This window comes from Benincasa hispida, unplaced genomic scaffold (assembly GCF_009727055.1).
Source record: "Benincasa hispida cultivar B227 unplaced genomic scaffold, ASM972705v1 Contig189, whole genome shotgun sequence".
Taxonomy (NCBI): Eukaryota; Viridiplantae; Streptophyta; class Magnoliopsida; order Cucurbitales; family Cucurbitaceae; genus Benincasa; species Benincasa hispida.
Window position 1 is genome coordinate 252,341 of NW_024064458.1, and position 13,379 is coordinate 265,719.

The 13,379-nt window shown below is 39.6% G+C and overlaps 1 protein-coding gene across 8 annotated transcripts in view; it reads left to right on the plus strand.

The window, feature by feature from the left end:
- The first annotated feature begins 1,175 nt into the window (after window positions 1-1,175).
- Window positions 1,176-13,379, plus strand: part of LOC120069044 (pentatricopeptide repeat-containing protein At2g03880, mitochondrial) — a 15,553-nt gene continuing 3,349 nt past the window's right edge. For all 8 annotated transcript variants that reach the window (XM_039020706.1, XM_039020705.1, XM_039020709.1 and 5 more), the window contains exon 1: window positions 1,176-3,774. In XM_039020706.1, coding sequence (XP_038876634.1) covers window positions 1,430-3,319 — 1,890 coding nt within the window. In that variant the 5' untranslated portion in view covers window positions 1,176-1,429 and the 3' untranslated portion in view covers window positions 3,320-3,774. The remainder of the gene's footprint in view (window positions 3,775-13,379) is intronic.

Genomic DNA, 13,379 nt, shown 5'->3' on the forward strand with positions numbered 1-13,379 from the left:
TCTTATTAATGATTAGATGTAGCCTTGTCTACCCTATCTCCATGATAGTTCGTAATAAGATAATAATTTATTTGTTTGCCACATGCCATGTTTTAATTTGATAACTAGTGGGTTACATGGAGATAGCGGTAGCCAACCCAAATATTGTATATTTATTATTTTTTAACTTGGTCAATGATGAGTAGTTTTTGAAGTTTTTAACATTTTCCATTATATCCTATGAAATGTTAATAGACTTGTGACAAACATACAATACTAGAATGTTAAAAATTTTTGCCAACGGTTTGAAAATTTAGAGGAATTATAAATTTTTCTTAAGTGACCTTTTTTTCTTTTCGAAACTTTACAACTGAATTAGTATCATGTTATGTACATTAGTCACATGCTAGTTTTAAAATTTCCCAATAGTAAAGATATATTAAGAAATGTTAAAATATAAGAGACTAAAGATTGAATAATGAAAAAACAAAGTAGAGACGGTAAAGACTTCTACATATAGAATTACAAAATTGGTTCTTTTATTTTGGAGAAAATTATAATTTAGTTCATATAATTTAAATTAAAAGTTAGAATCCATCCCGATAATTCTATAAGACCATTAATAAACCCTACTACGTGACCAAGAAGCTAGAGCTTCAAATACTTCGATTAATTGTTTTTCAAGAAAAATCTTCAACTACATACGATTGAACTTTTATAAAAAAGAGCTTTAATATAAAGGTCGTTTGTTTCATGGAAATCCAAGATTCTCGTGAAGTGAACATCTAAGATTATCTTGTTTGTTTTGTGATAATGTAAAATGTCAGAGTATTAAGAGATTCCCGTGCTTACGGAGGGCTTTCTTATATATATATATATATATATAACACTCTTCTTTATATTTATTTTATAATTAAAATAAGTATTGTCAATTATATATTTCACTCTATTTGGTTATATGATAGTTGTTTTTATTTTTTTAGAAACATATTCAGATTAAATTTATTTTATAAAAAATATTAAATTAATATATATCATTTTGTTGAGAAAAACAAATAATAAGAGAATAGAGTTATATTCGGTTAAAAAAATTTCGAATCAAGAAATTATATTAAATTAATTATAAATTAATTAATAATTGTAAGAAAATCATTTAAATATGATGAGACATCAGACACTCCCGAACAACGGTCTTATTCTCCACAACATTTTCAATCTCATCTTCTCACCCGTTGCTTCTCAGTGGGGAGTCCCTAGAAACTATTATTGCGCCTAGGGTTTTCTTCTTTTGTGGGTTTCGTTTTCACCAATGAAGGAATTTGGAGTGAGAATCGAGGGACATGGGATTTAATTAGAATTTGGGAAGGAAGCTTGGCTCATGAATTTCGAATCTCTCTTTCATTTATGATTTGAATCAACCGCTTTTGTGTTTTTCATCCTTGAAGAAGTCATGAGAAGGGCAACTTTATTGTTGAAGCTTACTCCTCCCATTTGGCTATTTCGTTTTTGTTCAGTGTCGGCCTACTCGTTAGTCGACGAGTTCACGAAATTTTGCTATCAAAGGGATCTTCCAAGAGCCATGAAAACGATGGAAGCGATGCAGAGAAACTGTCTCTATGCCGATGCAATTACTTACTCCGAGCTTATCAAGTGCTGCCTTCTTCGTGGGGCTGTAGAACAAGGTCGGCTTGTTCATGAGCATGTTTTCTCAAATGGGTACGAGGCCAAAACATTCTTGATCAATACTCTGCTTAATATGTATGTAAAATTCGGCCTCTTGGATGAAGCCCAGAATCTGTTCGACGAAATGCTCGACAGGAATGTTGTCTCTTGGACGACTATGATATCTGCTTATTCCAGTTCCAATCTTAACCATAAGGCGTTGGAGTTTCTGATATTGATGTTTAGAGAAGGTGTTCGACCTAATATGTTTACGTATTCTTCGGTTTTGAGAGCTTGCGATGGTTTGTTGAACCTCAGGCAGCTACATGGTAGCATAATGAAGGTGGGTTTGGAATCTGATATCTTTGTAAGGAGTGCTCTGATCGACGCTTACTCAAAAATGGGTGAACAGCGAGATGCTTTGAATGTTTTTAACGAGATGGTTACAAGTGATTTGGTTGTGTGGAACTCCATTATTGGTGGTTTTGCTCAGAACAGTGATGGGGATGAAGCTTTGCGTCTTTATAAGAGAATGAAGAGAGCTGGTTTTGCAGTTGATCAGTCTACATTAACTAGTGTTTTGCGAGCCTGCACTGGGCTAGCGCTCTTAGAGTTGGGCAGACAAGTGCATGTCCATGTATTGAAGTATGATCAGGATCTAATCCTTAACAATGCACTTCTTGACATGTATTGCAAATGTGGCAGTCTAGAAGATGCAAACCTTGTTTTCACAAGGAGGATGACAGAGAAGGATGTCATCTCATGGAGCACTATGATTGCAGGATTAGCTCAAAATGGCTTTAGCACAGACGCACTTAAATTGTTTGAATCAATGAAATCTAAAGGGCCAAAGCCAAATTACATCACCGTACTTGGGGTTCTTTTTGCCTGTAGTCATGCAGGGCTTGTAAATGATGGATGGTACTATTTTAAATCTATGAAGGAACTTTTTGGGATTGATCCTGGAAGAGAGCACTATGGTTGCATGATTGATCTTCTTGGTAGAGCTGGAAAGCTTGACGAAGCTGTGAAGTTGATCCATGAAATGAACCATGAACCAGATGCAGTGACATGGCGAATCTTGCTTGGTGCTTGCAGAGTCCACAAGAATGTGGATTTAGCCATATATGCTGCTAAAGAAATCCTGAAACTGGATCCTTTCGACGCCGGGACGTACATATTGTTATCGAATATTTATGCCAATTCCCAGAAATGGGAAGATGTTACAGAAGTTAGGAGCAGGATGAGAGCTAGGGGAGTGAAGAAAGAACCAGGATGCAGCTGGATTGAAGTGAGCAAACAAGTTCATGCTTTTATATTGGGAGACAACTCACATCCAAGAATAAAAGAGATAAAGAGGGAGCTAAGCCAATTAATTCAAAGATTAATGAGAGTGGGTTATGTTCCAGATACAAATTTTGTGCTGCAGGATCTTGAAGGAGAACAGATGGAAGATTCCCTTCAATACCACAGCGAGAAACTGGCAATTGTGTTTGGTTTGATGAGTTTGCCAAATCAGAAAACCATTCACATAAGGAAAAACCTCAGAATCTGTGGGGACTGTCATATCTTTGCAAAACTTGTCTCACAGTTGGAGAATCGAGTCATCGTCATTCGAGATCCTATTCGATACCATCATTTTCGGGATGGTGTGTGCTCTTGTGGTGATTACTGGTGACATGACCTTCAGTCTATTATCAGCTATTTTGTGTGACACTTTAAGAGCTTCTTTGGAATTACTCTTTTGCCTTGGAATATCCAAGGTTTGTACAGTTCTTCAAAGCTAGTTGATCAGCAATGTTAGCAAAGTTTGATTGTTGTAATCAAACGGCGTACGCTATCAAAGGGTTCATCAGAATTGGGATTGGCAATTATTTAGCACTAGCAACAACAAATGTTGTGAGGCCTCATTGGCAGCTTATGGTGTGATACACTGGATTGTATTACCCACAAGTAAGGTAAACACAGAACAAACAGAGAAATCCATAACCTAATTGCAAGGATGATCAAAGCGGCAGTAGTCAAAACCCCAGGCCAGAAGCAATTGGAGTTGGGGACTTTTTTGCCTGAGACCTGCTTACTTAATGGAGAATTGGGCTTCTTCAAAACCAGAACTACTATCCCCCAGAACGGGTAATGTGAATGTCATTATCTTCTAAACTCCTATTCCATTTATTTATTTACTATTTTTTTTTCAAGACACTTATTTCTAGGGTGTGGATCCATATAATCTTGTTTAATGATGTTTTCGGATCTAATGTCATTTGTCGGTAACATCAACTACTGGTCAATTCTATTTGAGTATCATTTAAAAACTATTTTCAAACTTGAAGGACCAATTGAAAATCAAATTTGAAGCATGAGATGAGGTTTTTGATATTCAAATTCTAGAAAAATTGCAAAAGCTAACGAACTCCTATTCCATTACTTGCAAAATCAAATTAACCCTCCATCAAAGTCTCACCTACCTCGTATCCTCTCATAAAGGACCTCTCTCTTGTAAAGAGGTGTTGGACAATAGGCGTGTCATACCCCATCCCAAGCTACTCTCTGAGCCTAGGAAAGGACATGACCGCAGCAGTTATCAACCCTTTTGTTGACACTTACTGCCTAATAACTCTAGCGGAAATAATTTTGATACCAACATGCAACTCATACACAGCGGATGCCTCTTAGGCCAAATTTATTAAGTTTAAACGCACAACATATTTAGAGAGATTACATTACTAGTTTCACAAGTCCCGATGCCCAAAACCTTAGTCTCTATATGAACAACTGTAATATGTGTACAATATATACGGTAACCACCTAATAGACGGATTACAATATCTTTGTCCTTTAGTGGCAGAGCAGATGCAAAGCTACCTCCTAAGGATTTGACCGCTACCTTGGGGGAGGAAGGAAAACATTTGAAAATGGGGTGAGCTTGCTAGCCCAGTGAGTGACTTAAGAAAGAAAACTGATTCTCATGCAAATGTTTCAATAAAGAGATTAAATTGAAATATAAATTTCTACAGTAACCTTGTACTGCAGTATAAACATTTTCCAAACATAAAGCATATAAAGTTGTTTTTATCAGAAAACATTAAAACTATTCCTTAGTTGAGAATAACCCTATTGTGGTTAAATCCCAACGTCAACTGCTAGCCAAGAGAGAACCCTTTTGCTCAATCTCTGACTTTAACTACCTACGTGCACGTGGCCATACTAAGTACCGTCATAACTTAGGTACTTTTGCTCAGATACCTTCTCAAAACGTGCCCTTCAGTATCGAGTTGCTCGGATATCTTCTCAAATGTCCTTCGGTATCGAGTTTCAAGTAAAACTAGTCATAAAATGACTTTCTCTTTAAAGCATGTAAAGCATCACACATTGAAAACATGTCTTTAAAGATACTAACACATAAACAATTTTCAATAAACAGTCATACATGACATACGTTTAAAATATAACTCATGGTTTGCTTGGAAATTACTTTGTAAAACTAGCTAGCATGAGAATAATCTTTATTTAAAACATGGTTTCTTTAAAACATTGTAAATATTTAGTCACTCACCTTGGTCGTTTAGGAACCTTTCTCTCTAGAAGTTCCTTGGTTATCTCGGGCTCCCTTTTGAACCCTAAGATCCAGATTCAATTTAAAGCTCAGATTACTCATAGTTCTAAGCCTTATCGCGAGATACTCCCTTCTACAAACATGCTCTAAAATGTCTCAGGAAGCTTACCTTAAAACCTTAGCTCAGAACTCCTCATGGTTTGGCCGGAATCATCAAAACATCAAGACTGGCCCAAGCTTACCCGACAGCTTGACCCTTATGTCTTTTCCTCACTCTCCAGCCCGATTCCTTGGAGCTTCTTCTCCGGCAGCCCTACCCTGAAAACTAGACTCTCAGAGCTTTTAGGTGGCTTTGGAATCACTCCAAACGCACGAGTATGCTGGGAGATATCCTCGTCCCAAGTTGATGTAACTTTCAGATTTCACTGTCCGACAACATCTCCTCTTGGAACTTTATGACCAACGCATGGTCTTGCTACCAACGCATATATTCCTTCATCAACGCATAGTCTCCTCCCAATTAGCCTTCATACACTCTTCTTAATGTCCTTTGAAGAGAATTTGAGTTATGATCTGAAGAGAAGTCCTTGGCCCTATTTATAGGCGTCCAAAATCTCTCCAAGGCTAACACTTCCTACTTGGCCGCATGTCCAAGTGTCTTTTCCCCACATTATCAACGCAACCTTCATGCCATCGCAATCTAAGGTGTCTTCCTCTTCCTTAGCCAACACATAATGCTTAAATTTGCATGTCTTCTTGTGCATCCACCTCAAATTTCCTTAGCCCAAGATTTCTTCCCAACAAGCCACATGTCCGAATGATCACCATTGGCACATTCCACACCTTTATGGTCGCAAGCCATCTTAGCTGATCGCTCCCTTGCATGGCCTATGCGTCCATCCAGCCTCAAAATGCGTTCATCCAACCTCAAAATGCGTTCATCCAACCTCAAAATGCTTGGCCGTGCATGCCCTTTTCTCTCGCATTGCTTTACCTTTGGCCTATGCGCTCAACTAGGATTATGACCAACACTCTTCCAACGCATGCTATTAGCAAGTCCTATGCGCACACATGCCCTCGGATGTCCTTGACACATAGCACATCATCAACGCATAACAACCTTTGGGTCAAGCTAGTTCTCAACTCAACACCTGATGGTATAGCTTACCATCACCTAGGCTCTTGCTAATGCATCCCTTATGACCAATGCACGTATGTCCTTGTTGCTTGTTAATGTCCTTAGTTTCTTGCTCAAGACCAACGCAAACTTACCTCACAAGCTTTATGTACTGCCAACCTTAGCAACGCAAAGACATTTCACCACACATCCACCATGGCTTGTCTCATCGCCTAGCTCATCGTCTAGTAATGCTGCCGCATAGCACCATCGCATAGCACACAACCTACCGCACAACTCTTGCTTATCGTGTAATGTTGACGCCCATCGTCTAGTGCAGCACGGCTATCGCCTAGCGCACACGCCCATGGCGTTAGCGCCATCGGCCAGCGTCATCGTTCTAGCGCTTGATGCCGACGTTACAGTGCCAACGCTCATCGTCTAACGCTATCGCCCACAATAGCATTATCGTCTCATCGCATTAGCGCTAATCGTTTAGCGCAACTTCTCCATATTGTTAGCGCCGTACTTATATTGCACGATCCATACTGCATTTGTTTTAGCTTCGCGACATTTTTACTTCATGATCGCCTACCTCATCGTGGTAGCGTCGCTCACTTACTAGACGATCGCCATACCCAATTTTGTGTACTAGCTGCTCATTTGCTACACAATTGTCTATCTCATCGTGTAGTGCCGCTCACTGCTACACGATTGCCCAACGCGCCCATGTCCGCGCAACTTGAGGCTGTTGCATCCTTTGGTAACCTCTCAAGACATTGGTTGCCGCATGTTTGTCCCACGCATAGCTTTTCTCTTGGCATACTTTGGCTTCCTTAAACGCCCAAATAACCTCTAAAATGAGCATGGCACAACACTTAGCCAATTCTTTTCAAGTTTTACCCAAGAGTCAATCTTTCAAATTCAAATTTTCTTCTAACTTTTCACCATTTTCTCTACAATTACACATTAATTTCCACATTAACCTATCCACCACACTGGTTTCAGTAGGGAACATACTCAAGTAGAGAAATTAGGGCTTAGGGTTTACATTTACCTCCCCCATATGAAAATTTCGTCCTCGAAAATTTGCTACAAGTTCGTCAGTTAAACAACTGTGGATACTTGTTTCTTATTTGCTCTTCAGCTTCCCATGTCGTTTTTTCAGTGTTATGGTTTCGCCATAGTACCTTTACCAATGGTATTGTCTTATTCCTTAAGACTTGCTCTTTTCTGTCAAGAATCTCCATTGGTTATTCTTTGTAAGACAAATTCTCTTTCAACTGCACTGGTTGCTCAGGCAACACATGGGTAGGATCTGGCACATACTTTCTCAGCATTGCCACGTGAAACACATCATGGATACGAGATAACTCTGGAGGTAAATCCAACCTATACGCCATTGGGTCAACTCTTTCTATTATCTCGTAAGGTCCAATATACCTCGGGCTTAACTTCCCTTTCCTACCAAACCTGAGTATTCCTTTCCACGGAGACAACTTAAGAAATACTTTATCACCCTTCAAATTCCAATTCTCTTCTCCGCTTATCGGCATAACTCTTTTGCTGTCTCGCGCTGTCTTAAGATTTTCGCTTATAATCTTAACACTGTCTGATGTCTGCTGAACAAGTTCTGGACCTAGTAATTTCATTTCACCGACCTCATTCCAACATATCGGAGTTCTACATGGTCTTTCGTATAGTGCCTCATACGGTGCCATTCCGATACTCGAATGGTAACGGTTGTTATACGCAAATTTGATCAACGACAGATGCATATCCCAACTGCCCTTGAACTGCAATACACATGCTTTCAGCATGTCCTCTAGTGTCTGAATCGTCCGTTCAGACTGAGCATCCGTCTGTGGGTGAAAAGCTGTACTGAAATATAGCTTGGTACCCATAGCTTTCTGTAAGCTAGCTGTCTTTGTTAGTCTATCCACAATTACCCATATACNAGCCTCCAGTGACCAATCCTGGTGATTCAGGTACCATAGGGATCGGAACAGTTGCTCAATCAGGTAACCCTCAATCTTTTAGTTTCTTTGTTGAAGGGAATGAGTTATGGATTCTAGATTCAGGAGCGACCGATCACTTGACTGGCTCATCCGACCGGTTTCTCTTATACTATCCAAGCGCTGGAAATGAGAGGATTCGAATTGCAGATGGGTCCTTCGCTCCTGTTGCTGGAAAAGGCAGACTGTCACCATTTCAGGGATTAACTCTGCAAAATGTCTTACATGTGCCCAAAATTTCTTACAACTTATTATCAATAAGCAAAATAACAAAAGATTTGAACTGTAGAGTTGTCTTCTCACCAGATACTGCTTTGTTTCAGGACTTGAGCTCGGGGAAAACGATTAGCACTGCCCGATATGACAGAGGCCTATATTTCCTTTCTGCAGATGCTTCCTCTAGAAGCTTGTTTAGGACTAGTCTTTTATCTTCGTTTACTATGTCTGAAACAAATTATTTATTGTGGCATTTTCGTCTTGGACATCCTAGTTTTCAATATATGCGATATTTATTTCCTCATTTATTCCATAATGTGAATGTTTCTTCATTATCTTGTGATGTCTGTATACGTGCTAAATAACCTCGCGTGTCGTTTGTTTCTCAACCCTATAAACCTACCCAGCCTTTTCACCTGGTTCACAATGATGTTTGGGGTCCCTCAAGCAGATCTACCCTGTCTGGTAAATGGTGGTTTGTAACTTTCATCGATGACCATACCCGACTTACATGGGTATATCTCCTTGCTGATAAGTCCGAGGTTTTATCTACCTTCAAACAGTTCTATACCACTGTATTAACACAGTTCAACACCAAGATTGCCATTCTTCGGAGTGACAATGGTCGTGAGTTTGTCAACCACACCTTTCAGAAATTCCTAATGTCAAAAGGGATCATCCATCAAAATCCGTGTGCATATACTCCACAAAACTAATGGGGTGGTTGAACGGAAAAATCGCCATCTCATTGAAGTTGCTCGTTCCTTGATAATTCCAGCGTCTCTCTCTTCGTACCTGTGGGGAGATGTGGTTCTTACCGCAGCTCATCTAATTAATAGAATGCCTTCACGAGTTCTAAAGTTTCAAACCCCTCTTGAGTGCTTTAAAGAGTCTTATCAGTCTACCCGTCTTATTTTTTAGGTTCCTCTTCGTGTGTTTGGGCGTATAGTCTTTGTTCATACTCATGGTCCACACCGGACTAAGTTTGCTCCATGAGCTAAAAAATGTGTGTTTGTTGGGTATTCCCTTCATCAGCGAGGCTATAAATGCTTTCATCCATCTTCTAGAAAATGTTGTCACTATGGATGTCACGTTCCTTGAAGATAAACCGTTCTTTCCTGTTAGTCATCTTCAGGGGGAGACCACGAATGAAGAGACTAACAGTTCCATGTACTCCGTACCCATTAGCCTCAATCTTGAGCCTAGTCCTAATATTCTTGAACCTGAGCCTAGCTCCAATGTTCCTGGACCTAGTCCACCTAGTCTTGAACCTAACTCTGCTCCTGTGGTTCCTAGTCTTGAACCTAACTCTGCTCCTGTTGTTCCCGTGTCGGTCCTTCCTACTAGACAAGTGCCCTGGATAACATACTATAGGAAGAACCTCAGAAAGGAAATTCAAGAAACCTCTGGTGTTCCATCGGAAAGTGTCCAAGCGTCGGAACCAACTCAGGTTCAGGATCCCGTTGTTTCAGAGGAGAGTCTCGAAGAAAAGTCTGGGAACATAGAAAATGATGAAATGAGCTCAGAGAAGGTTGAAACTTTAGGAGGTAATGAGGTGCTGAAAGATCCTCAAGAAGATGCAGAATTATCTCAAAAGTCTGATACTGAAGAGGGACAGACGAAAACTAACAACTATGATACCACTCTGGATATGCCAATTGCTCTGAGAAAGGGAACCAGGTCATGTACAAAATACCCTTTACATAGTTTTCTGACCTATAGTAACTTATCTCCTGGTTTTAAGGCTTTTACTACTCAGCTGGATGCTCTAGCAATACCTACCAGTGTACATGCGGCCATGGAAGTTCCCCAGTGGAAAGTAGCAGTAATGGAGGAAATGAGAGCTCTTGAGGCAAATAAGACTTGGGAGTTAGTAGCTCTCCCTAAAGGTCACAAAACAGTTGGTTGCAAATGGGTGTTCACAGTGAAGTATAAGTCTGAAGGAACACTCGAGAGGTATAAAACCAGGTTAGTGGCTAAAAGGTTCACTCAGACGTATGAGATTGATTATTCAGAAACTTTTTCCCCAGTGGCTAAGTTAAGCACGATTCGTGTTCTTCTGTCTGTCGCTGTAAATAAAGATTGGCCCCTACATCAACTAGATGTAAAGAACGCATTCCTAAATGGTGAGTTGGAAGAGGAAGTTTATGAGTCCACCTTCAGGTTTCGAAGCTAAGTTTGGGAATCATGTTTGCAAACTCAGGAAGTCTTTATATGGGTTGAAGCCGCTCCACTGCTACACGATTGCCCAACGCCCCATGTCGCGCAACTTGAGGCTGCTTGCATCTTTGGTAACCTCTCAAGACATTGGTTGCCGCATGTTGTTCCCACGCATAGCTTTTCTCTTGGCATACTTTGGCTTCCTTAAACGCCCAAATAACCTCTAAAATGAGCATGGCACAACACTTAGCCAATTCTTTTCAAGTTTTACCCAAGAGTCAATCTTTCAAATTTCAAATTTTCTTCTAACTTTTCACCATTTTCTCTACAATTACACATTAATTTCCACATTAACCTATCCACCACACTGGTTTCCAGTAGGGAACATACTCAAGTAGAGAAATTAGGGCTTAGGGTTTACATTTACCTCCCCATATGAAAATTTCGTCCTCGAAAATTTGCTACAAGTTCGTCAGTAAAACAACTGTGGATACTTGTTTCTTATTTGCTCTTCAGCTTCCCATGTCGTTTTTTTCAGTGTATGGTTTCGCCATAGTACCTTACCAATGTATTGTCTTATTCCTTAAGACTGCTCTTTTCTGTCAAAGAATCTCCATTGGTTATTCTTTGTAAGACAAATTCTCTTTCAACTGCACTGGTTGCTCAGGCAACACATGGGTAGGATCTGGCACATACTTTCTCAGCATTGCCACGTGAAACACATCTGGATACGAGATAAACTCTGGAGGTAAATCCAACCTAACGCCTTGGTCAACTCCTATTATCTCGTAAGTCCATATAACCTCGGCTTAACTTCCCTTTCTACCAAACCTGAGTATTCCTTTCCACGGAGACAACTTAAGAAATACTTTATCACCTTCAAATTTCCAATTCTCTTCTCCGCTTATCGGCATAACTCTTTTGCTGTCTCGCGCTGTCTTAAAGATTTTCGCTTATAATCTTAACACTGTCTTGATGTCTGCTGAACAAGTTCTGGACCTAGTAATTTCATTTCACCGACCTCATTCCAACATATCGGAGTTCTACATGGTCTTTCGTATAGTGCCTCATTACGGTGCCATTCCGATACTCGAATGGTAACGTTGTTATACGCAAATTTGATCAACGACCAGATGCATATCCCAACTGCCCTTGAACTGCAATACACATGCTTTCAGCATGTCCTCTAGTGTCTTGAATCGTCCGTTCAGACTGAGCATCCGTCTGTGGGTGAAAAGCTGTACTGAAATATAGCTTTGGTACCCATAGCTTTTCTGTAAGCTAGGCCAAAACTTCGATGTAAACCTGGAATCTCGATCTAATACAATCGAACTGGAGCCCCAAAACTGACTCACAATTCGATCAACATACAACTTAGCTAATTGGTCTACGGTAAAAGTAACTTTAACATGTAAAAACTTTAGATGTCTTTGTTAGTCTATCCAACAATTACCCATTATACCATCATAAGCTCGCTGGTGTCCTAGGTAACCAAACAGGAAATCCATCGTAACATGCTTCCATTTCCACTCTGTACTGGGAGTGGATTAGCAATCCTGCTGGCAATCTGTCGTTCAGGCTTAACTTGTTGACATACTAAACATTTGTCAACATGCTCTGCTATTTTCTCTTTTCATACCAGGCCACCAATACGATCTCTTTAATGTTCTTTACATCTTTGTACTGCATGGATGCATAGCATAAACCGAACTATGTGCCTCTTTCCAAAATAGCCTGTTTAAGTGCTAAGTTATTAGGTACACATACTCTACCTTTCTTTAATAGCACTTTGTCTGCTCTTAACTGGTAGTCTGCTCCTCAGACCTTTACCTACTTCTTCAACTAATTTCTGAAGATCAAATCTTTTAACTGTTCACGTAGAATATCTTCTACGAGAGTAGGACGTACTTGAAATGAAGCTAGTAAACCTCCTGTTTGACCAAACTGATAATACTGCCTTAGCATTATACAACTCAATGTATCAGTGTAGCCTTTCGCTGAAACAGATAACAACTTTGGCTAATTTGGTTTTTCGACGTCAGAGCATCAGCCACCACATTCGCTTTACCGGGTGGTAATCAATTGTATAGTTCATAATCTTTGATCAACTCGATCCATCTTCTCTGTTCTCAAGTTTAGCTCTTTCTGATCAAAGATATACTGACTTTTATGATTAGTGAATATTATGACAACGTTCACCAAACAGGTAATGCCTCCACAACTTTAGAGTCAAACACAACTGCTGCTAACTCTAAATAGGGTAGTTACATTCATGCTCTTTTATCCTGATCATGAATGTAACTACCTTACGGGCGTGAATAAAGAGCATGAATGTAAACTACCCTAACGCACGATCAGTGAATAAAGAGGAACCAGATACACAAATTCCACCTAAAATAAAATAAGCGTCCTTCAGAAAGATTTAACTTTCTTATGGGCTACCTGTTTCCAGATCCTTGGGTTGCTGAGAGTTATGGTTTCTTGTATCTTTTGGTAAAGCCTCTTTGAAGGTCAAAGGTCTTTCTTTCATGTTAACTTCCTTTGATCCTTACGTGGTGGAGATGTTGAAGATTGCTATCCAACACCAATAGCTGAAGCATTAGTGGTCAAATCTAAGTGTTTTTTTTTTTTTTTTTTTTTTATAAAAAAAAAAATAAAAAATTATTATTTTTTA